At 48.1% G+C, this 23,454-nt stretch overlaps 1 protein-coding gene across 5 annotated transcripts in view; it reads right to left on the reverse strand.

The window, feature by feature from the left end:
• Ltbp2 (latent transforming growth factor beta binding protein 2) overlaps nt 1–23,454 on the reverse strand; it is a 104,050-nt gene that overhangs the window by 43,110 nt on the left and 37,486 nt on the right. For all 5 annotated transcript variants that reach the window (XM_087195399.1, XM_087195400.1, XM_087195398.1 and 2 more), the window contains exons 4-8: nt 10,530–10,714; nt 8,829–8,999; nt 8,131–8,337; nt 7,077–7,360; nt 5,861–5,963 (exon numbers count right to left, since the gene is read on the reverse strand). In XM_087195399.1, the coding sequence (XP_087051525.1) occupies nt 5,861–5,963; nt 7,077–7,360; nt 8,131–8,337; nt 8,829–8,999; nt 10,530–10,714 (950 nt within the window). The remainder of the gene's footprint in view (nt 1–5,860; nt 5,964–7,076; nt 7,361–8,130; nt 8,338–8,828; nt 9,000–10,529; nt 10,715–23,454) is intronic.

The following is a 23,454-nucleotide window of genomic DNA, read 5'->3' on the forward strand; positions in this document are numbered from 1 at the left end:
AGTCAGGGTCTTGCCAAGTCACTAAGTTGTTCAGGCTGAGCTTGAACTTATAATCCTCCTGCCTCAGCCTCCCAGAACACTAGGATTACAGTCATGTGCCACCATGACCAACCCCTCCAGCATATTTTTAAATTTTTATTTTTAGGGCCGGAGATTTAACTCAGTGGCACTGCACCTGCCTCACAAGCGCAAGGTCCTGAGTTCAATCCCTGGCACCAAGTAAATAAATATAAAAATAATTTTTAAAAATGTTTATTTTTATTAGTACATGTTTGCAGTACCCCTCCAGTTTCTAATAATTTGTCCCTCATGCTCAGTTTTAAGTTGAGCTCTGCTTACCGGAAACATCTACACTTTAGCTTTTGTTCCTTTAGAAGCACAGGGAACCACCCCATCCTCTTCTGCCTATGGCAATTCTTTGACCACGTCTCTGTTAAGTCTCAGGGCTGCTCTACTCTATGTGCTAACTTGCCTGTTGGTTCAACCCAATTTTCTTGAAAGGTATTGTCCTTTGAGTGACTCCTGATTACAATCTTCATGGGCACCCTCTGGGCTATGAAATTCCAGTCTCCTATCCTGAGTTTTGTCTCCTTCAGGTTAGCCCGGAAAGAAGAGGGAGAGCTGGGCCAGCTGAGCATCAGACATACTGGGGCTTGAGTCCTGGGTTCACATGTCCTAGCTGTGTGTCCTTGGATTAGTTCCTTAGCCATGGCTGAGCTCTATTCTCCTTTGCTTGCCTGCATCTGTGCAAATTCAATGAGACAATCCAGGTGTGGGGCCAGCATAGTGCAGCGGCTCAGCAACTGGTGGCCATTTTCGTTTTTAGGGGGGAAAAATGTGAATTCCTTGAAGGGGCAGAGTGAGAGAACTGGCTCTCCCTGGAGATGCAGGGAGGGGCCCAGTTCTCCGGGGAACTCATCCCAGGCCAGGCTGAGGGAAAGATGATTTTATGGCAAACAGCTGGACCCCACCACTGTGGGCCTCAAGTCATGTGCCAGCCCCGCGTGTTCCAGCAGAGGGGCCTTGGGGTTGACACAGCCAGTGCCAAGCCTGATGGGGCAGTGGCCAACTTTCCAGTCAGCCCAGATGTCTGTCTTATATGGAAACTTAAAAATGTGTCCTCAATCAAAGTGGCTTTTGAGAGCTGTTTTCCCAAGACTCTGGCAGGGGCACTGAGGAGGCTCTGGTCTGGGACCTTTGATAACTCCCAAAGGGTCAGGAAAGACCAGGCTCAGCTAAGTCTCGGAGGTCAGAGAGAACACACTAGTTCTCAGTCAGAGGAAAGGGAGAGGAGAAAAACCACAGGCAGCCTAGACTGACTCCTAGAGACATCTCCCTGAGGAAGGGGAATTCTCTCTGAAGAAAAGGGATCTCTGTCTGTGCCATGCAACTGAGACTTCAAGGTGGTCCTTTTCAGTGTCAGAAATAGCAACATTCTGCAGTGACCTTCTTTGAGAGTCGAGCATGGACCCGCAGAAGACCAAAGGGGATTGATTGAGAGAGCCACGAAGTTACATGGTTCTCAGGCTGACCACTCTATTATTCCCATATGATTTTGCCAGACCACCTTGCTGAGGATGACAAAGTCTTCCTTGTGAGGTGTAGTCCTATTTCACCAGAGGAGAAATAGAGACAGAGCTGCTTGGGGCCAAGAGTGTTCTAGAATCCGGATGTCTTGCCTGTCTGCCAAGCATCCCCAAACCCACCCCAGGAGCAGCTTGTCCTTCCCTCTTCTGATGCTTGCACAGTAGCTTGCCTGTCATGTCTACTTAGCAGCCCCTGCCCCCCAGCCCTAGGCTCGGGTGTGGAGCTAGGTGTCTGGCACATGGTCAACACAAACAAGTTTCCTCAACATCTTGCCCCTTCTCTAGACAGTGCCCAGCTACACTTCCATGTATTTTAAATGTTTATGTTGCCCTGGTCTTTGTTATTTCTTGCTCAGTGTGCTGGAATGCTCTACATTCCAGGCTCTGTACCCTGGTGCCCTGTGTGCTGAGCTATACTGAATACAGTGGGCAAGGGAAGGCAGGAGAGATGGAGGCCACTGGCTGGAAGATAACAGGGTGGGAGGGCAGGGCCGAACTTTGAGTGTGTGTGTGGGTGCAGCTGGTGTTCTGCACCCCCCCCACACACACATGGGCCTTGGCAACGTGGCCCACTACACTGGGCTCCAGAGCCTGCCTGGACAGAGCTGGCCAGCTCTGCTGGGAACAGGGTCCTTGGTCACCCAGTGGGCTGAGCACAGGACATTGGCTCACAGCTAGGACAGGTGTAGGGCTGGTTGGCTGGCAGGCAGCCCCTGAAGTGCAGGCTTTAGCCTTCTCTTCTGTTCTCCACTCTCCCAAATGAGGGCTCCCCATACTCAGAACTGATTCTAAGGTCTGGGAACATGGCCACTGTGCCCACTGGCCCTGGCTGAAGGGTGCAGGCCTAGGATCTTTCACTGATTACCACTGTCTCTGGCTGTGGGGCTTACAGCTTGCACCTCTGGATCCCTGAGGGGCTGCCACAACCTGGATGGCAGATCCCTGTGGCCTGCTTAGACTCTATAACCAGGGAATTTGATACACAAATGAGGAATTCAGGGTACTCTGATTCTCATTCCATTATCACCTGATAATTCTCTGGTCACTAACATCACTGTCAAGGTATTCTAGTGAATTGAAGAGGAAAAACTGGCCCTGCAGGACCCTAAGTGCTGTCTCCCACCCACCAAGCTGCATCTCAAGGCCTCAGGATCCTGCTGAGTGGAAGCCAGCAATGAAGCAGGATTCTGGGGGCCCCTTCCAGATCCCTGTTCCTCAGCCACAGTCACCAGTCTATTCCTTTGCCACCCCCAGCTATTGGCAGCTGGGCCCACTCTTCCCCTCTCTATGTATTCTCAGACTCCAGAGGCAACACCATGGCAGCACCCAGGCCCAAGACAGCCAGGAGGAGATTCTCAGGCTGCTCTGGAATTGCCACTGGGATGAAATTGTTGCTCCTTCCTAGGAGACCACTGCTGGGCCAGGAGGTGCCTGGGCAGGTCAGCACCTTGGCCAGCAGCAGCCCACGGTGGGCTGATAGGCCCCATTTGCCTGAGGCAGCTCTTGGGAACCAGAATGCACCTAAAGAAAGGGCTTGGGAGTCCTGGCCCCACCTGGCCCTTCAGATATGCCTGTGTTTCTTCAGGAAAGCCAGGGCTGGGCAGGGCCTGGCAACAGACACATTCTGCTTTAGGAAATTTGCTCACTTTCACGGTCTCACCTGCGTCTGTAATTTCCTTGGGTTGTTAAACTCTTCCCTACCTCTTTGTCATAACCCCTAATCATTCTTCAGATCTCATCCTGGCTGTTACTTCTTCTAAGAAGTTTTAATCCACCAGTTTCAACTAGGGCTCCTTTCCTTATCATGTACAGATGTATTGCAAAAAAAGCACCACAACAAAGGGAATCATTGGCATCCTAGATTTATATGCCTGTGAAGACGGTTCTGAACAAATGGAAGGGACACCTTTTCCTCATTTCCAAAAAGGTGCTCCAGGACTTCTGAGTGGCCTGGTTCCAATGTCTCTGTCCCTACAGCTCCCAGCACTTGTCCAGTTGCTGTACTGCCTCTTTATTTCTGATGCCCACTAACTGTCTCTGGCACCCATTAGATTATAAGCTTGGAGAGAAGAGGCACTGCTTTTACCTCATTTGTCACTGGTACATATCATGGCCTCATCATAAATATTTGTTGATTAAAGAGACTGTGGGATATAGAAAGAAGTCTCAAGAATTGGCCTGACAGGAAGGAGGAAAGGAAACAAGGAAAGAAAAAAAATGGCAAAGATATCTCTGGCCTGCAGGGGAGATGCAGAGCAGTTCTATGCATCAGTAGGTTGGACTTCTTTTCCCTTTCTTGAGGATACCTCCTATTATGGTTTGGGTCCAAAATGCGCCCCCTAAAGGCTCATGTGGTGTTTTTGGAAAGTGATTAGATCCTGGGGTGATAACCTCATAAATGGTTCAATACACTGATGCATTCATAGCTGAGTGTGCTCTTAGGAGGTGGGGCCTAGTTGGAGGAAGTGAGTTACTGGGGCCATGCCTCTGAAGGGTATATCTTTCCTTGAACTTCTTCCAACCCTCTCTTCTTCCTGGATGTCATGAGGTGAGCAGCTCTCTTCTGCCAGCTCCTCCCATCATGATGTTTTTGTTTTGGAGCCAGCTGACCATGGACTGAAACCTCTGAAACTGTGAGCCAAAATAAACTTTTCCTCCTTTAAATTGCATGTGTCAGGGATTTTTCCCCAGCAATGGAAAGGTACTAACACACCTTCTAATAATAATAATGATATTAATAGTACAGTCATCCCTCAGTATCCATAATGAACTGGTTCCAAGACCCAAACAGTTATCAGAATCCACAGATACTCAAATCCTAAGCTTACATAAACTGGCACAGTGCTTGCACATAATCTATGCAAATCCTGCTGTATATTTTAAGTCATCTCTACTTAATATCTAACAGTGTAAACTTGATGTAAATAGGTGTTATACAGTATTCTTTAGGGAATCATGACAAGAAAAAAGTCTGTTTAGTAAAAATGTTCAGTGTGGAGGCAGCCATCATAGGCCTAAAATGAAGTATGAGGCAAACAGTGCCCCATTGAGTGCTAGAGACAGACTGAGGATCTAGAAAGCAGCAGAAGGGTATAAAAGCACATGGCTACACATCTTTCACTTGTGTAGATTTAGCATGGTTCTCAGTGCAAGGTAAATTTAAGTTTTACTTCTCAAAACTTTCTAGAATATTTCCCCTGAATATTTTTGACCCATAGTTGGTTGAAACTGCAGACACCCAAGCCACAGAGATGGAGGACCAGTTGTAATAGCCACTGTCTTCTAACCTAGTGCTAAGCACGTACATCACCTCACTTCAGCTAACGTCTATGCAGAGAGGTCAGTGGGCAGGGTAGGGCTGGGACCTGGTATGTGTCAGATGCTCAAGCCTGGAAGTTAACTGCTACCCATTGCTGCCTCCCTAAAACTTCTATCACACTGTGAAGCCTTCTGCACTTTTTAGTTTGGAAAATGTAGTCACTGCTCCATTGCTGAGTCTGATGTTGGAGACAGCCTTGCCCCTCCCACTTTTGGGCTCTGCTCCAAACCGCCACAAAACCAATTCACTGAGCTGGCTGCTGACTAGCAAAAGAAATGTACACCAGGGCCAGGCCCAGGGCCAGGAAAGAGGCCTGGGGGGAAGATAGGCTAAGCAGGCAAAAGCCAAAGAGGTACCTGGTCATCTCTTCCTGGATGTCAGACCAGACCTCTGAGATCAGCAGTAATGGGCATTTTGCTGACTCCTGAATCCTCAGTGCTTGAAATACATGAGGGACTAGGGAGTATTTGCTGCCTGAATGAATGAATGAATGAATGAATCCAAAAGAGGGCAGGGAACTAGAGTCCTCACACCTCAAGGCTGAGGACATTCTGGACAGGCAGTTCACCCTGGTTCAGAGACCAGGAGGCAGGAACAGGAGGTGAGGAGGCGAGGAAGAGGCCTAGAGTCTTTTAAGGAGAGAAAGAGGGAAATACCAACTCAACAAACCAAGACCTCTGGTGCCTGGGCAGGGGTGTGTGTGAGACAGGAGGGTGCAGGGCCCCAGCACCAGACAAGATTCCTAAAATCTACTGAAGAAGGAGTGGCCCTTCACAGGCAGGCAGTCAGAGCAGTGGGCCAGGCACCTGGGCTGGCTGAGCTGTAGGCTTGGTGTACCAGCCAGAGTCTCTGTCAAGGGCTCTGCGATGAGGTGGGGTGAAGGGTATGCCTGGCAGCAGAGACCAGGCCCCGAGAGAGCTTCCCCAACACTCTGGATTTTGACACCAGAACTTACCTGGTCTCGGTGGACACGGGGCACACGAGGTCACCCCCCAGAAGGCTCCCACACCAATGCAACAGTCCTCCTGGGAAGTCAGTTCCAGCAGGTGGTTGGCACACTGAAAAAGAGGCCATGGACACCTGGGACCTCCCATTTCCCTCCCTTGCTGTGTACAGAGAGGTCCCAAGAAAGCCCAGCACCTAGAACGTAGCCCTCTCCCCTTCTGCCAGAGGATGTCCCCAAGCCAGGGGAGAAGGGCTCAGCCAATGCACCGGAAGGAGGCAGAGAAAGTTGTGGCCCAATCTGCCAGACCCTAACCTCATATTGGAGAGGGCACAATCCAGACACACAATCTGCCCTGTGCAGCTCTGCAAACTGCCACACTCCACAGAGAGTCCCACAAGATGAGCTTTCCTCCATCAACCTTCAAGGAAGTCCAGCATGAGGGCCCTCCAATGAGTGGGGCCCCAAGCTCGGGGACATCACAGATTGAAGGTCGGGGAGGATCTGGGACTCCAGTCCTTATCCCTTGGTTACTCACCTCCTCAGATCCCCTGACCTCAGAAACTCCAAACTGCGGTCTTAAGAAAAGACACCGGGAGTCTGGTCTCAGCCTTGTTCTTGGGTGCCTAACCTGATCCTCCCATCAAGAACTGGGGAAACCTCCCAGGGGAAATGGTGCGATTCTCATCTTGGCACCACCAGGGCTTTAGGGTGCGAAATGCATTCACCAATTCCACATCCTTGTGACCCTAGTTGAGACTAGAGACCAAACTCCTCACCAGACACTAATAGTCCTACTGTGACTCAGCTTTCAGAAAGCCCAGGATTTTCTGGGGCCAAACATCTAAGCAGCTTTTGCCTGGGGATGCTGGTGACAGCTCTTCTGCAGAGGGGCTTCCTTGGTCGACTTCCGCCTGCCTTGCACCGACAGGGGTCAGGGTAGGAGGAAGCCCAGCCTTTCTAGACTCAGGCTCTTCTATGCCCTGGGTTTTCCCATCTGGGAAATGGGATCTTTTTCTTTTTTCTTTTTTTCCTGGCACTGGGGATTGAGCTCAGCACCTTGCGCTTGCCAGGCAGGTGTGGTGCCATTGAGCTAAATCCCTGGCACCCCATCTGGGAAATGGAAGACTGCAGACACACTCCACAGAGCAAATGGCAGAGAGAGAGAAGGGCAGGTCAATGGCTGTTCTGGAAGCCTCCAGGGCTGAGGCAGGGGCTGACCTCTCACCTGTCCATTCACAGTGTTCAGGTAACACCGGCCCAGCGGCCCCTGATGCCTGGACATCACTTGAGGTGGTGACTGAGGGGGTTCTCCAGATCGAGCGAGGATGCTGTTGCTGTCCCGGTGGCTGTGCCAGGGGTTGGCAGGGAGCTGGGGTGGGGCTCTGGCCTCCACACTGTTCTCCAGGAACCCATCAGCCTCACCTCGCACCCGTGCCACCTGGTGGATCTGTACAGAGGCCTCTGGCGGGTGTTGGATGTGTACTTTCACCAAGGAGGGGTTCGCAGAAGCTGGGCACAGGGGGCTGAGGTCAGAGCCAGGAAACAAGGCCTCCCTCACAACATCTACCTCCCAAAGAGCACCCATATCCCTGGGCCCGGCAGGCTGGCTGTCTCTGAAAAGCTCCCCTTCCATTGCTTGGCCACTTGAAACCCTGGAACAATTCTCCCCTGAGAGAAGAAGGAAGGGCAGATGCTTCACAGAAGGCCCCTCAGTTACAAATCTCAGACTCCCTCCTGATTCCACCCACCATGTTCCTGCACAGCCCTGGGCTCCAGCCGCTGACCCCGGCCTCACTCTGCCTCGATGCCCTTGTTCTTGATGCTGCTCCCTCTACTGAACCAAATGCTGCCTGCTGGTCCTGGGCTAGCAGAGGGTCATCTTCTCCACTGAGCATCCCAGAGCACCCTGGGCCCAGAGGTTCCTCTACCCCTCGACTCCTATACCATTCTTCAATTCTTTTTTTTTTTTGTATCCTTAATTCGGCATCTACCGATAGTAGCAGGAAAAATGAGATGCTGCGTTTTATGTTGAAATCTATATGCCCAGGACCACAGGCACCTGAGGGCAGGATGCTGCCCTTACACGGCTTTGTCTTTCCCAGCACAGGCTAGGGAAAAACATGTTGAGGCATTGAGCTGGAAGGGGAAAGAGCTCAGGGGACAGAATAGAGCCTGCCGGTGGAGGAGAAAGGTTTGTCATAAGTGCAGGAGGGAAGATGCTTCCCTGTCCCCACTCAGCACAGTAGGTGACAGTGCCCGCCCTGCCTGGTGGCACTCACCGCGCTGATTGGAGAGTGGCAGCGTAAAGGTGGATCGGTGCAAGGGGTTTTCCAGCACTGCCCTGTGGTGGGAGCCTCTCTTGGAAGGCTCCCTGTCTGGCTGTGGAGCAGGCAAGTGGCAGAACTTCCCAGTGGAGTTGGTGGGGCACCAGCACTCATCCCGGCCAATGCAGCGGCCTCCATTCAGGCAGGGGATCTGGCAGAAATCTACAACATCAACCAAGGTGACCCATGGTGGGAGACCAGCAGTACCCGGCATGTGGCTAGCCAGTGACAATAGAGAAGCACCCACACGTGGATGGCCTGGGGAGCCTAGCTTGCTCTGAAAGGCAGGAACTTTCCTTGAGGCTCTGGAGTGAAGGAGGGCAGATAATAATCAGCCCTAGCCCTTCTAAAAACCCCTTTTATGTCTCTCCCTGCCCCCAGTGACCTAGGATACAGGGCAGTGGCCTCATTATGAACTCCCTCCTCTCTTCTCAGTGTAGGTAACTTGGCCTCAGAGAAGTGTGTGACTTGCCTGAGTCATACAACCAGGCTGGGATAGGGATGGGAGATGACACAGCTCTCTGTGTGGTTTGGGAGCAGGGGAAGGCTTCCTTCCTACAGAGGAGCTGGGCTCCCGTCCAGGGCAGGCCTGTCGCTTCGCCACCCCAACCCCCAGGACCATCCGGGAAGCATTTGGGGGGAAAGGGACTCACAGATGCGGAAGCCAGACTTGGGATCATGCCCATGGCCACCCTGGCTGTACAGAGTGGTGGTGTCACCCCTCTCACAGCTGTTGGCACAGCGCCCACGGGCACAGGTCTGCTTGCAGATGGTGGGGGTGAAGACAATCTTGATCTTCTTGATTTTCTCCGTGAGGTTCAGCCCTGTGGACAGAGGGCTTGGGTCCAGGGGGCAGGGCTGAGAGGCACAGCTGTGACCTCCAGAGCCTGGTAAGAAAGGCCCATGGGACTAGGGCGCAGCCATCCCCAGGGCATTTGTTGAGGATGACAGGATGGCAGTCCAGAGTAGGGGCTGGGTAACACCTTTCTTTTTCTTTTTCTTTTTTTTAATCAGACAGGTTCTCATTATGTAGCCCAAGCTGGGCTGGAATTCATGATCCTCTTGCCTCAGCCTCCTGAGTGCTATGATTGCAGGTGTGTGTCACCACACCCAGTCTATAGGTAACATCTTTGAGATGCAGCCGCTGAGCTCACACTTTGTGCACATTAACTCTCAACCCTCTAGATGGGTATTACTTTAGGTTCAGCCCTCACAAATTGCCATTTTCATAGGTTAAAATGCCTGCTTACTGGCAATTTTCAGATGTCCAACAACAGCTGGGCTTTGAACGCAAGGGCATGGAATGGAACCTGGCTCAGATGGACCATAAAGGAGGGCTTCCTAAGAGAAGTAGAAGAAGATAAAACCTGAGGAATGGGCTGGGGATTTAGCTCAGTGGTTTCGCCACCTGCTGCGCAAGCGCAAGGACCCGAGTTCGATCTTCGGTACCAAAAAAAAAAAAAAAAAAAAAAAAACCTGAGGAATGATTAGAGTCAGGTCTTGTGGGGCCTGATTACCAGAACGGGATCAGGCACCTTATGTGGTGGGTGGTGGGGAAGCCGCTGAAAGTTTCCAGCAAGACATCAAAGAAGTGTGGGAGGACTAGTGATGTGCAAGGGAAGCAGGTGACCGGCTGAGAAAGCACTGCAGTTAGCAAGGGTGGTGGCAGTGGAAATACAATGGAGGGCTATTAATTCAGTGTGGGGAAGGAAGCCAGAGGCAGCGGGTTGAGGAGGGGATAGAGGCAGGAAGTGGAGAAGCACACTCAGACTGTAAATAAAGAAGCTTCCCTGTGCAAGGAGGAGGTGGAGAGGAGCTAGTTCCCAGCTTCTGCAAGTCAGGGGGGCCTGGAGCAGCCACTCTGAGGAAAGGGAGAGAGAATGTTCAGGCAGGCATGGAAAGGACGTGAGCAATGACAAAGTGTATGCTCTGGTGCAAATTCAGATATGCTGAGGTTTTCTCCCAGCAGCAGAAGCCCAGTGTTAGTGCTACAGAAGCAGCTAGTTGGCTGGTCCAGGAGGGACAGGGTTAGCAGGAAGGAGGAGGCAGAAAGGCCTGGGCCATGAAGTTGAGGTTCAAGGCTGGATGTAAAGGAAGCAGAGGCAGGAGGGGATGACAAACTGGCCGAGGCACAGCAACCAGGGTTCTAGGGTCTCAACAGAGGCCAAATCCAGATCAGCTACTCTGGCACCCTTGGGTCTTGGCACAAAGCAAGGACTCGAATATTCTTGGCTGAAAGAATGAGAGACAACTCAGCTTCTCCTGCAGAGTGGAGGAAGAAGCAGAAGTGGGGCAAAGAGCAGCCAGGATTTAGATGGCCTGCTCTTCTAGGCCCCAAGGCAGTGCATCCTTACCCCAGGGGGATGAGAGGTAGTCCAGATGTGCTGCCTGCTGGGCACCATCCCTCTGTTCAAATCCTGGAGGCAGAGCATTGGAAGTCAGCTGGCCACTGGTGGCAGTGGCTGGGTAACGTCGGACGGTCCGGGACAGCCCCACATGCTGCTGGGAAGGGTGGGTCTGGCTGAGTGCACTCAGAGTCCTGTGGAGACAACCACAGGGGTTTGCATCCCAGAAGCATGTCTCTCTGCCTTCCCTCACCTGGCTGTTGCCTGCCTGTCCTTGCATTGCAACAATGCTTCAGTTTGGCTGACTCCTGGCCATGGAGGTCCCCCAAGACAGAAAGTCAGAGATGTGGGTGACCAGCCATCCCCAGGAGCATACCCACCCCTATGTGGAATAGCCAGGCTTTTGCTAGATTATTCTGGGTAAGCCACTCAGCCTCTCCACCCCTTGGCTGCAGAATAAAGGCATTAGCCTGCCCCAGTATAGCTCTGACGTTCTGAGAGTCTTGAGAGCCCACTTCTGGGGCAGTGCCTGCCCTGAAGCCAAGTCCTGTGCCTTGAAGCCAAGTCCTAGGTCCTTCCCTAGCCTCCCAATTGGACTCTGCCACTTTTTAATACAAGCCTTTATATGACTGCCTGTGGGCCAGAGGCTAGAATCTCCTTTTCATTTATCTTTGTTGTAAAAAATAATATAAGGACAATATTCAAGGAGAATGAATTCATCTTCCCCCAACACAGCAAATACTTCCATTTCCTTTCAACTTTTTCTATTGATATCTATTGATACAATGTAAATTCTAATTTTTTTCATTTAACATTAGATCACACTTTATATATGATTTCACATTTTTTTCCTTCTTATCATTTTCACTGTCCTATGACAATCAACCTGCAGATGAATCACAACTTACTCATATTCTGTTTTTAATTTTTAACTGTGGATACTTTTACACATATGATTTTTTTCCTTCTATTAAAATATTCCTTTAGCAGGATTCATTGTACCATTTCATTTTATTTTATGTGTTTGGATTTTTCAAATAATACACTTTTTATTTATGAGAGGATTCACTATACTAATTTATTCTGTATTTGAATTTTTAATAATAAACATTCTGAAAAGGGTTACTACTTTAGGATTAATTCAGTTCTTTGAGCTACAATGATTGTATCAAAGGTTATAAATATTTATAGTTCTAATATATACTGATGTATTGCTTTCTGAAAATCAAAATTACATCAAAAAGTATAAATGTACCATGTAGTGCACAGTCTCATCAGTGTAGCATATTAATTTTTTGTACTTTGTTAATAGAATAAGCATAAAATATTATATTTCAATATTGTTTTTATCTCCCTTTAAAAAATAACTTTTGGGGTGAGGGATTTAGCTCAGTGGTTCTGGCACCTGCCTCGCAAGGTCCCAAGTTTGATTCCCAGTACCAAAAAAATTTAAAAAAAAACCTTCCGAAGTTGAAATTTTGTTCATGAGTTTACTGGCTAATTATGAAAGTTTTCTGCTCATGTCCTTTGACATCTTAACTGAGTTGTTTGTCTCATCCATTTGAATAGATTCTCTTTATTCTATTATTGGGCAGGCTATTCTAACAAGGCAGCCTCTATTGTAAATACTCTGTGTTGCCCCCGTATGTGTGGACCACTTTGTACACAAGTTTCTACACTGAGCACAGTGGATGTTGAAGCTAAGCAGGATTAAGAACTTCCCCAAGATTATAGAACAGCTAAATTGGGGCATCCAGATGCCAACCAGGGCAGCCCCATCCCAAAGCTGTGTTCTGTGCCACCTAGCAAACCAGCCCAGACCTCAGTGGTGTTCCTAGGTCCCTTCCCCAGACTCCCAATTGGATTCCTTGCCCAACTGGGTTAAAGTCTTGGATTTTCTCCCTTCCTCACTGCTGACCCCAGGTGCCCAGGCCATAAGCAAGCTCCTTCTTATTCTTTTCTGCAGAAGTCAATGTTAGAGCCTGGTTACCCATTCACCCCAGTACCTACCCCCACCCTTGAGTTTTTCCCAACCCTGATGGCCTGGGCCTTGGTTCCTGTGAACTTCAATGCTCATCTTCATTCCTAGACTACCTGCAGCAAATCTCTACCTTCTTCTGTTTCCCAGGTTTGGGGGCTAGAGCAGGAAAGAGGTCCTGTCAGCCATCACGGAAGTTCTATGAGCCCGGACCTCAGGTGCCTGCTCCTCAGCACAACCCACTACTGAGAAAGCAAAATCCTTCCTGTGGCTTCCAAGAGCATGCTCGAGAGACTGGTTGAGGAGCCTGTGCATTGCTGGAAGCCTTCTCCTGGGCTACAGGCTGGTACCACAGCTCAAATTAGTGCCCTCACCACAAAGCACCCTCAGAGGTGAAAGCAACAGCTCATGTTCTGCCTAAACCACCTGACATTTTTTTTAACTTGACCCTGGCAGAGAACCCTCTAATGTGGTCACACTGGAAACTCAACAAGGTCTTTCTTGGTAACCTGTCATTATTATGTTTTTGCTGCTGTCGCTTGTTGCTTTAAATGGAACTTAATGCTAATGGCATGAAGATTCCCAAGTATAAGTTCCTTAAGGGCCAGTTGGTTAGCTTTGCAGAGAAAAAAACCAATAAATTTTTTAAAAGAAAAAAGAAAAAACATGACTTCCCTTGTTGTACATAGGACCTGGCTGCACAGAGGAGATAGGATGAGATTTAGACAGGAAAGATATGTCAGTTCTGCTTCTTCCTAGCAGTGTGGCCTCAAGCAAGTCACTGAGCTTCCCTGAACCCCAGGTTTCTCATCAGTGAGACAGGAAACTACCTATCCTACCTCACTGGGCTATTGAGAGGGCTAAGGGAACAGTGAGACCATGCACTTTTTTTTCTTTGCAAAAACAAATAAATAGTTACAAGTTGAAAAGTATGCTAGAATTTTAAAACTGCATGAACAAAAGGACACAAAAGGGTTAACTATAGTTTGGACTAACTCCCATCCTCAAGCCAAGTAAGAAAATGTGACTGGTCACTTAAAATTCTTTCTTCTTCATCTACAGAATAAAAGGACTCAAAGAACAAACAAACATCAAAACTTGTCACTGCTAATCAAGCATCTTTACATATGGAAGGCCAAGTGACTAATCTGGCATCAACACATTTTTAGTAACCAGAGTCCTCTGAGCCCAATTCATTGCCATTTACTGCTGTGTTGGAGAATTAAGCGTTAAATGGCAGAGCCAGACGTGGTGGCTCGTGCCTGTAATCTCACCATTTGGGAGGCTGAGGGAGGAATATTGCTGCAAGTTCAAGGCCAGCCTGAGACTACGCACAGAGGCCTTGTCTCAAGGAAAAAAAAAGAGTTAAATGGCAGAAATCCAAAAGCCTTTTGGACTAAGAGTAGCAAAGGAGGAGGCCTCCAGGTCTACATCTTACCCTGGGAGCACCCTAGCTATATTCTTCATACATCCTAGCTAGTCCTCAGGGGCCTACAAGGAGAGAGGTAGTGTGGGGGTTGCAGGCTCTGGGCTCAGCTCTGGCTCCCTGGTGATCTCCAACTGGTTGCTGCTGCCATCGCCATGTAGAAGGGCATAGGCAGCTGGGATGGGGTAGACACTGAACTGTACGATTTGTACGCTCAATCATCTGCTATGTGTTATCTTTGTATTCATTTCCCTTAAGCAAATCATAAGCCTTCAACCAAGTCCTAGTTGCGTGTCTTATCCTAGTCTCAGGTTATGAGAAATAAAGAGAAGACTCTGGCACCGTGTTTGGTCCAGGGTGGTCCAAAGAAGCAGTGTCTGTCTCCATCCACCCCTCTCCAGGGCAACTGAGTAGTGGCAGCAGAGGCAAGTGGAGAAGGTGCCTTTCTTGGGCAACAGCCCCTGGGGAAAGGGCCTGTTGACTATTAGCCTTAGAAGACCTGCAGCTGTTTCGTCAACTAGCACAAGAATAGAACTTGCTATCTCTCTCTCTTTTTTTTTTTTGGTACCAGGGATCAAACTTGGGACCTTGTGTTTGCGAGGCAGGCGGTGGCACCACTGAGCTAAATCCCCGGCCCTTAGAACTTGCTATCTCTCTGTGGTTGTTCCAGGGAATTTCTGGTGAAGCTGCCACAATGCACTAAAACAGCCATCAGCAGACTTTAGGATTTAATGGATGAGTACAATTTTGAAACAAATTTGGAGGACTAACATAAATTGCCAGCTTTTTGTTTAGACAGAGTTGCCCGTTCATCACGAATGTCACTGTGACTGGATTAAGAAAGGCCTAGTGGGTTGGTAAAACACACCTCTGGGTGTGTCTGGGTGGGTTATGGAGGTGTGACTTTGGGTACTATATCTGGTCCTTGGGCCCTTCCTCTCTGGTGCTGTTCCCCTGTTGTTTCTCAGCTGCCATGAACTAAGCACCTTTGCTCTTCCATCTGCCAGGATGGTCCTGCCTACATCCTACCAATCATGAATTGAATCCTCTGAACCTGTAAACCAAATCAAACCTCTCCTCCATTAAGTAGTGGGTGTCAGACATTGTATCCCATCAATGGGGAAGCTAATACAGTAGGTTAAATATGCACACAAACATACGGGTACTATTTATTACCAGCACAATTACATGAAAGAAAAGACATTTCAATGTCAAAAAAAGAAATATTTGAGTAAATTTAACTTCATGAAAATCTCCCCACACTGAGTTTCTTTTCATGGACCATGAAAAGTTCATTGAAGACCAGCACCAAGCCAAAGGGGAGCCAGTGGATTCACTAAGTCCTGCTCTCACCTGAGAACTCCAGAACTCTTTCAACCGTTCTAGGGATGCCCATCCCAGCTATCTGAGAACTTCAAATCCACATTGTCTGGACAGTGTGTACCCACAATGCCACTCAGTTAAGTGTGCAGGGTGTGCCCACACCTTGGTCCCCCACACTAAGGTTTTCAAACAATGATGGTGACACACATGGCTGAAGGCTCCATGCCCTCCATCCCATCCACTTTCACCCCCATCTGGCGGCTCCACTGTGTCTAATTTATAGAGATATAAATAATTTGGATTTCTAAATGCTATTTTGTTTTAACAGAATCTTTGTTCTTAAGAGAAAAAATTTAAGATATCACTACAAGATGCACAAAACGGTTATCATTACCATTGTTTGAGCACAGAGCCAAGTGCTTTAAATATGTCATATTATCTACATCACTTCAGCGAATGAGAAAAATAAATTGCAGATTAATAAGGATAGTATGCTTTCAGTTTTATATTTTAAGTTTATGTTAAATGTCTCCCTTCTGCCATACACATTTCTACAGCCATCAGAAAGGTCTGTAAACAGTGGATACTCTGAGAATGAGAGTGCCTGTGTGTGAGTAATTATAGTTTTAAAATGATGTTATAATTATATTATTTCTATATTTTCAGAATTTTTAAACAATAAATATGCATCACACAGAATAAATGTTTACTTATTTTGTAATCAAAACAAATATTTTCCCCAGGAACTCCATTTTATAGACAAGGCAACTGAAGCTCAGAAAAAGCATGGTAAATACCCATAAATAACGAGGACCCGAGGTGGACGGTGATGGCAAACAGAGACACGGAATTCAAATGCAAGTAGGACTATATCTAGTAGAAGGGCTCTAGAAAGCTTCAGGAGGGAAGCAACTTTCCAGCTGCTGCTTAATGAACAGGTAGAGCTTCAAGAGCTCAGAACAAGAAGACCTTCCAGGTTAGAAAAATAACGTAAGAAAGGCACAGAGATGGAAACATGGGCTATATTTAAGGAAGAATAAGGAGCACTAGTTGAATAAAGCACAGGATGGAGAGGGGGGAAGAGAAAAGAAATAATAGTAATTAGTGCCTATAGGCAGCAGGCATCATAATAACTGTTTCACATATCATTTACCTGATCAAACAACTCTATGATCAGAAATCTTTGCCTTTCCCACTACCCCCCCCCAAAAAAAGCCTGTGAAAGGTAAAATCATGCAGAAACCCTTATTTGACTAAAACCATCTTAAAGTAGTAAGGCAAATGATCAGATGGGGAAATACACATGCAATTGTATCATAGACAAAGACACATTCCCATATTATCTAAAGAGTTCCTGGAAACAGAAAAGATAGAGACTAAGAGCCCTAAAAGAAAAATCAGCAAAGAATATGAGCAAAGTTCACAGGGAAAAAAAGTCAAATGTTTTTTAAACAGAGAAATGTGCTCAACCTTTCTCCTTATAAGAGATGTACAAATGAAAACTCTGGGATAGCATGTTTTAGTAAAACTTCAAGAGTTTATTAACATTCATTTGGTGAGACTGCAGAAACAGGCACTCTCAGATGTTGCTGGTAGAAGTGTAAATTGATACAACTCTTGGAGAGCAATTTGGTAATGTGCACTCACAGGTCAACGCATGGATGCTATGGCCTTGCAGTTCTACCATCAGGACAAACCTGCTGTGGTAGGGCTGCTGCTGCTCTGGTTGGGCCACCTTTGCAGCTGGAACATCCCCAGCAGCTGCATTACTGCACTTTACTCTTGGCCAATGGGAGTCACCTGAAAAACTTCTCCCACTCTCATGACTATGCAGCCAAATGCTGCTGGAAATAGAAGTTCAAAAGCCCCTCCCTGGTCCCTTGTCTCAAGGTGGGACAACATTGTAAGCTCTGTTCAAAATCAGCACAAAGCTTGATTTCCACGAGTCTTCATCCTTGCTTGACTTATTCCCTTAACACAAGCCCCCCAAAATCATATACACCCGAATCGTCCTTCTAAGGGACCTGATCTAAGACACTTGTAAATGTCCAAAATGATGCATGAACAAAGGTTATTCACAGCAGCACTCTTTTGTAATAGCAAAATATTTTTTACAGAACAGAAACAACCGAGGTGCCCTTCAGTGGGAGATTGGTTAAACAAACAGAATAGCACTGTGTGCTGTGGAAACAAAAGCCGCTCCTTCACATCAATAAGGAACACTCTCTAAGATAGATTCAAACATGAAAAATGACAGCCCAAATCCTAACACTGGTTTTTACATTTTTAAATGGTTGGAAAAAGTCAAAGAAGAATAATATTTATTGACATGAGAAAATGAAATAAAATTCAAATTTAAGTTTCCACGAATAGAGTTTGATGGAAACACAGCCATAGTCATCGTCTAGGATTGTTTTTACTCTCCAGTGGTGTCACTGAGTAGTTACAGAAGCCATCTGTCATAGGAAGCCTAAAATATTTTCTATCTGGAATTTTATGGAAGAAGTTTGCTGACTCCTGATGTAGGACAAACTTTTGTGTGAAAATAAAGACACAGGTTGTGTTTGTTTGCATATTCATAAAGCAACCATGGGAAAGATACCCTGGGAAATTAGTAATAGTGGTTACTTATGTGGGGGGAGGGGAGTGGGAAGTGGGGTGGGGGATCAACAGGTGCTACAATTTAATGAATGCTTACTCTGTGCCCAGCTCTGTACCAATAATGCATGTCATGTGCATTATGTCACATATGACTTGACTACTCACCACCCTTTCTGTAGTTGACAAAATAGAATGCATGCAAGCTCTCTATACCTTGCTAAATGCCGCAGGACTCCTAAGTGTAGAAGCCAGGCTACTAAAGCAGATTAACTTCATCCAAAATCCACCCATCATTTGTCATTTGTTTATCACCATTTTACAGATGAAGACACTGAGGTTTTAGGGGATGAAAGAACAGGTTTGGGCCTACATGGCAGAAGGTCTGCCTGAAATGCTGGGTGAGGTATCTGGGCTGTAATGAGTAGGTGAGGGGGAGAGCTTAGAGATTTGGGGGCAGGGAAATGACACCCTCTTTCAATCATTCAAGAAGCACTTACAAAGTGTGTCACATGTCAGGCCCTGGGGCCCAAGCTTCCCACCTCATCTCCAATGGAGACTGGAGAAAGGGACCAGCATCTCCGTAAAGGTGAGGAGACCCAAGAGAAGCCAACAGTAGCCTTAAGACCTTAGCGGCCTTCAAGTAGGACTAGGCAGGATGGATGGACATTCCTAAGTGCTAACTATCCTGGAGAAAGCCTACCTGGTGGTGGACAGATCAGGGGCGGGGGCTGGAGGCCTGCTGGAAGGCGTTGGCTATACTCTGGACTAGCTGTGACTGAGGATGATACTGAGAGGCAGAGATTCAAGGGATATTCAAAATGCAGAGACGAAGACAATTCCCAGTGATGGCTTGAACAAATGGGAGGAAGGGGTTTCAGGGGCCCAGAGCTCAACCTGAGAGATCCAAGAAGTGGACAATGGGCTCAGTGCTGTGTATGATGGATGTTCAGTATCACAAGATGGATATCAAGACAGAAACATCCAGGAGGAGGAGGAGGCAGGACTCGGAAGAGGGTCCTTAGGGCTGTAGAAACATCAAGGTATGAGAGGCAGGGTGAGGGGAGATGCTTATCGGTGAGGAGGCACTGTCTGCAGAGTTAAGGGGGAAGATCAATTCCAGGCAAGGAGAGGATGCAGAACAAGCCCAGCCTCAGCCTTGGAAGGCCCTTGCTCATTCTGCTAACACCTCTCATGTGAAGGGGAAAATCTGTTAATGAACAGAGGGGTCTCAGTTTTAAGTTTTGTTCCCATAAATCCTTCTCCAACCATTGGCGCTTGCCACCACTTGTCTGGTAGTGCATGATTAAACAAATGAACAGGCAATAAACTAGTATTAGCAGAAAACTCTTGCAACAGCCCATCAGACTTCACTCAACAGTTTGCTCTTTTCATAGACATGTGTGCTATGGAGCTGCAGTGGGGTTTTTTTCCCCCCTTTCGCGTGCACAGACGATCGTCATAGTTTCTGCTAATAAAACTGTTTCCAGCTAATTCTAATCATGAATCAACTGTATTGATGGTTCATAGCAATCTTTATGATTTCCAGGTGCTCTGACACCGAAACACTTTGAGAAATGTAAGAGTACAGAGAATAAAGAAGGGTGAAATGGGGTTGGGGAACCCAAGGTTTAGGGAGCAAACAAGGAAGAGGCTGAGAAGCCAGGGAAGGAAAGGGAGCAAGGAGAGAGCGGAAGAAGGTGTTCCCAGAACTCTCTGCTTCCAGCCAAAGCAGAAGCGGTACTCCTTCCTGTGACAGTGGGCCCAGCTCCCTGGAGGTTAGCATGCCCTGGCACCTCCCAAGTGGCTCAATTTCTCCAGAGAACTTGGTTGCTGGTAAGGCTGAGGGAAGCCCTGGCGGAGCTCTATCCCTTCTCCCCTTCCAGATGGCCAGGCAGCCCTCACACTGAGCCCAGGTTCAGACACGCTTGGCTGCCACAGCCCCGGGACCTGAGGTAGAGACACATGGGGACAGTGCCTGAGTGGAAGTCAGCACCTGCCTATTGCTTGGCACACTGAGGGAGCATCGTCTACACTGGTCTCAAATCCCCACTGCTCTCCTGAAAGGCTGAGAGCCAGCCCTCCAAGGTGTCCTCCAGGTGCCTCAAGATAACTCCTGCTTCTGCCCACCATGTCCACCTCCCCAGCCCCTCAGCCTCACTGGTCACCTTGAGGTCCCCACTCGGCGGCCTCACCCTACTCCCTATGAATCACACTCCCAGCTCTGAGCCTCCAGGCCTCCAGCTCTTTCCGTGGCCACACCCAGGTCTGAGAGGCCTGGAGCTCTGGCACCCAGACCCCAGGGGTGCCCCTGCCAGGATGTGGGGTGGGGAGGAGGCACAACCCTGGAGGTGACATTCCTGCCCAGAACTCCATCCTGCTCTGCTTCCCAGCCACCTGGGGAGAGAGCACAGCATCCCTGTTTCCAGGCAAATAAATAAGTGGCAGGGGGAGACTCCGGCTCTGTGTGTCCCGGGGAGTGTCGGGGAGAGGGACAACCACACCCTGCCTGAGGCTCATCCCCACTTTAAGAGCAGCACTCTAGTAGGTTCTGCCTCTGATTCCAAAGGATCCAGAGCCTCCTAAGCACCTCATTTCTCTCCTCCACCCTGCACACCAGTCACACCTCTATAACTGTGAGCACATTTCCACTGAACTGCCTGCCTTATAGGCTGCCAAGCCCTCGGCCTGTTGCATCAGCTTTGTTCTCTCCTGGCTGGACAGGCCAGCTGGAGCAGGCTGCCTGCGCACTGGGCTCATACCTGTGGCCCCTCAGGAGAACAGGTGGGAGGAGAAGGTGGCCCTGAGGTCTGCCTAGGGCCCAGAAAATGTCCTTTATCTTCTACCAAGCTTGCCCAATATCAAACTCCTACACAATAGTCTTCTCCCTCCCACAAGAAGAGGAGCCACTCCCAGAGCCCTATGCCTCCTGGGCCCAGCAGGACCCCCTGAAGCAGGCTGAGGACACAGACCCCAGAGGGGAAGGGACTGGGTCTTAGCCTTTTCATAGCTTCCATGGGATTACCACAGTGCTGGGCACACAGTTGCTTCCCCTCAAATGTTAATTACATGAACTTGGAACTTCTCCAAGCTTCTCCCAACTCTCCTACCTCACTGGAGTTACCCGCCCAGGCCAGGGGAGGCTCCCTTCTACAGCCAGTCAGGGTTCCTGAAGTTTTGGGCTCCAAGTTTCCCCGGGCAGGACTTGTCAGACCTCAGGAAACCCAGATTTCATGAATTAATCATTCAGCCACCGCCAAGGTGCACTTATGTATCCTTGAAAGAGCACAGTCCCATTGGGCACTATGGACAGACATCTTGCCCATGGGCAGCTTACAAGCCAGACAAGGAAAGAGAGGGTAGAAGGGGGCCTGACATACCAGTTGCCTTTGTATGCATTAGAAAGGGGCCCCTCTGGGCAGCCAGGGACAGAAGTTGCCCCACTTCCTTCAGACCAGAGCAGTGGCTAGATTTTAGCCTCATTCATCCCCTTCCCAGTACTCTGGGCAGGATGCAACATGCACAGCATATACAACAGCCCAGAGACCAGCCCCGGGATGTGAGTGCTTCATAACAATCCAAGAGACAGAAAGCAGGAGAGCTGCAGGAACCAGGAGTCTCGTGGCCTGGGGAGCTGTCAGCCCAAATGATCCAGGCCTCCTGAGCTGATGTGCCCCTGGTGTAGGTGGCTGGAGAAAGCTTTCCAGATTGTGAGAAGTGGCTGGAGGAAGGGATGGGGAAGACAGAGAGAACCATGAGCATAAAGGGATAGATCCAGCAATGTGCTGGCAGTGATGTTCATGGGGGAACAAGGCCTGTGTGGTTAAAGAGAAAACAAGAGGAGCCAGGGATGATTATAATAACAGAGAAGAGCTACATAGTGCTTATTATGTCCCAGGCACTATGCTAAGCATTTCCCATATATTAATTCATTTAATCATCATCATTAAAATTAGGAAGTAGATATTATTATTATTATATCCATTTTAGAGATGAGGCACAGAGAAGCTGGGTAACTTGCCTAAGGTCATACAGCCAATGATTAACAAAGCTTGGGACCAAATACAGGTATTCAGCAGATAATTCGGTTCCAAAGTCTGCACTCTATCTAAACTGCTAACTTTAGCTCTGCTTGAGAAATATACTTTGGGACTGAGCTGTAGAAAACCAAGAATCTGGGCTTCATCGTGTGAGACTTTGTGCATAAAAGGGAACCCTTGAAGAAGGCACTTTTTTAAAATCAGGAAGTAACAAGGTTAAAAATGGTCTCTTAGGAAGAGGATCATAGAAAAACTCTTTCCTGGAGGGCCTCTACTTGCCCCTGTGGCACACACTGCTCAGAGATGCTCTCTTCCCCATCTCCAAGAGCACCCTCAAAGCCCTCCCACAAGCCCGGTGTGCGTTAGGGACTGGTGCAGGCCAGGACAGGGTTTGAGCTCTTGTAACCTAGCACTCCTTGTGCCTGGAATAAAGGAAGGCCAGAGGAAAGGAGAGAGGAAGGGAGGGAGGGAGGAGCAGAAGGAAGGTGGGGAGGCTGTGCAAAAAAAATTCTTGTCAGTTGTCTGACCCAAAGATTATCCCTCTTTTAGGCATCCTTTCTTCCAATCGGTCTGAAAATTCCATCATGGCAAAGGGATTACGATGAGTGCAGGATTCATGCAGGAGAGGGTTATTTCTTTTAGGGTTACCTCTTGGAATGTCTCTTGGGAGGTGCAGCTAAGGGAGCTAATTGCAGGTGATCCCCTCTTAGTGCAAGATGCTGTACTAAGACATCTGGAGATGTTGAAATGCTGGACCCAAGTGTGGGCAGATGTGCTGCCAGAAACAGATCAAGGCCTCCTCTGGCTATTGGAAAAGGACATCTGCTTGTATTGAAGGGAGGGTTACTGTTCTCAAACCCAAGGAGAGGAAGCCAGCTGAGCTGAGATCAGACAGGAATGAGACTTTTCTAACAGAGTCTCCTCCTCTGGATATGTGCCATCCCAAGGCTGGGATGGGAGGCAATCAAGTCTCTGGGAGACACAGTACTCCCTACAGAACCCTTATTGGTAAAATACAGTAGTTCCCCCTTATTTGCAGTTTTGCCTTTCATGGTTTCAGTTATTCGAAGTCAAACTCAGTCTGAAAACATTAAATGGGAAATTCCAGAAATAAACAATTCATACGCTTTAGACTGTGCACTATTTTGAGGTGCATGATGAAATCTTTCACCCTCTCACTCTGTTTTTCCCGGGATGTGAATCATCCCTTTGTCCAGGGTACCCACACTGTAGATGTGACCCTCTGGTTAGTAACTCGCTATTTTGGTTGTCAGATTGACTGTCACAGTATCACAATGCTTGTGTTCAAATAACAACCTTATTTTACTTAATACTGTCCCTAAAGTGCAAGAATAGAGCTGGCAATTTAGACATGCTAAAGAGAAGCTATGTCAAAGTGCTTGCTTTAGGGTGAGAGTTCTTGATTTAATGAGAAAAGAAAAAAAAATGATGAGATTTCTAAGCCCTAAAAATCTGCTATCCATGAAATTGTAAAGGAAAAATAAATTGGTACAAGTTTTACTGTCACTCTTCAAACTGCAAAAGTTATGGCTAGAGTGTGTGATAAAC

This window comes from Heterocephalus glaber, unplaced genomic scaffold (genome assembly GCF_053883595.1).
Source record: "Heterocephalus glaber isolate CG9 unplaced genomic scaffold, H.glaber_assembly_v1.0 deba00001608, whole genome shotgun sequence".
Classification (NCBI taxonomy): Eukaryota; Metazoa; Chordata; class Mammalia; order Rodentia; family Bathyergidae; genus Heterocephalus; species Heterocephalus glaber.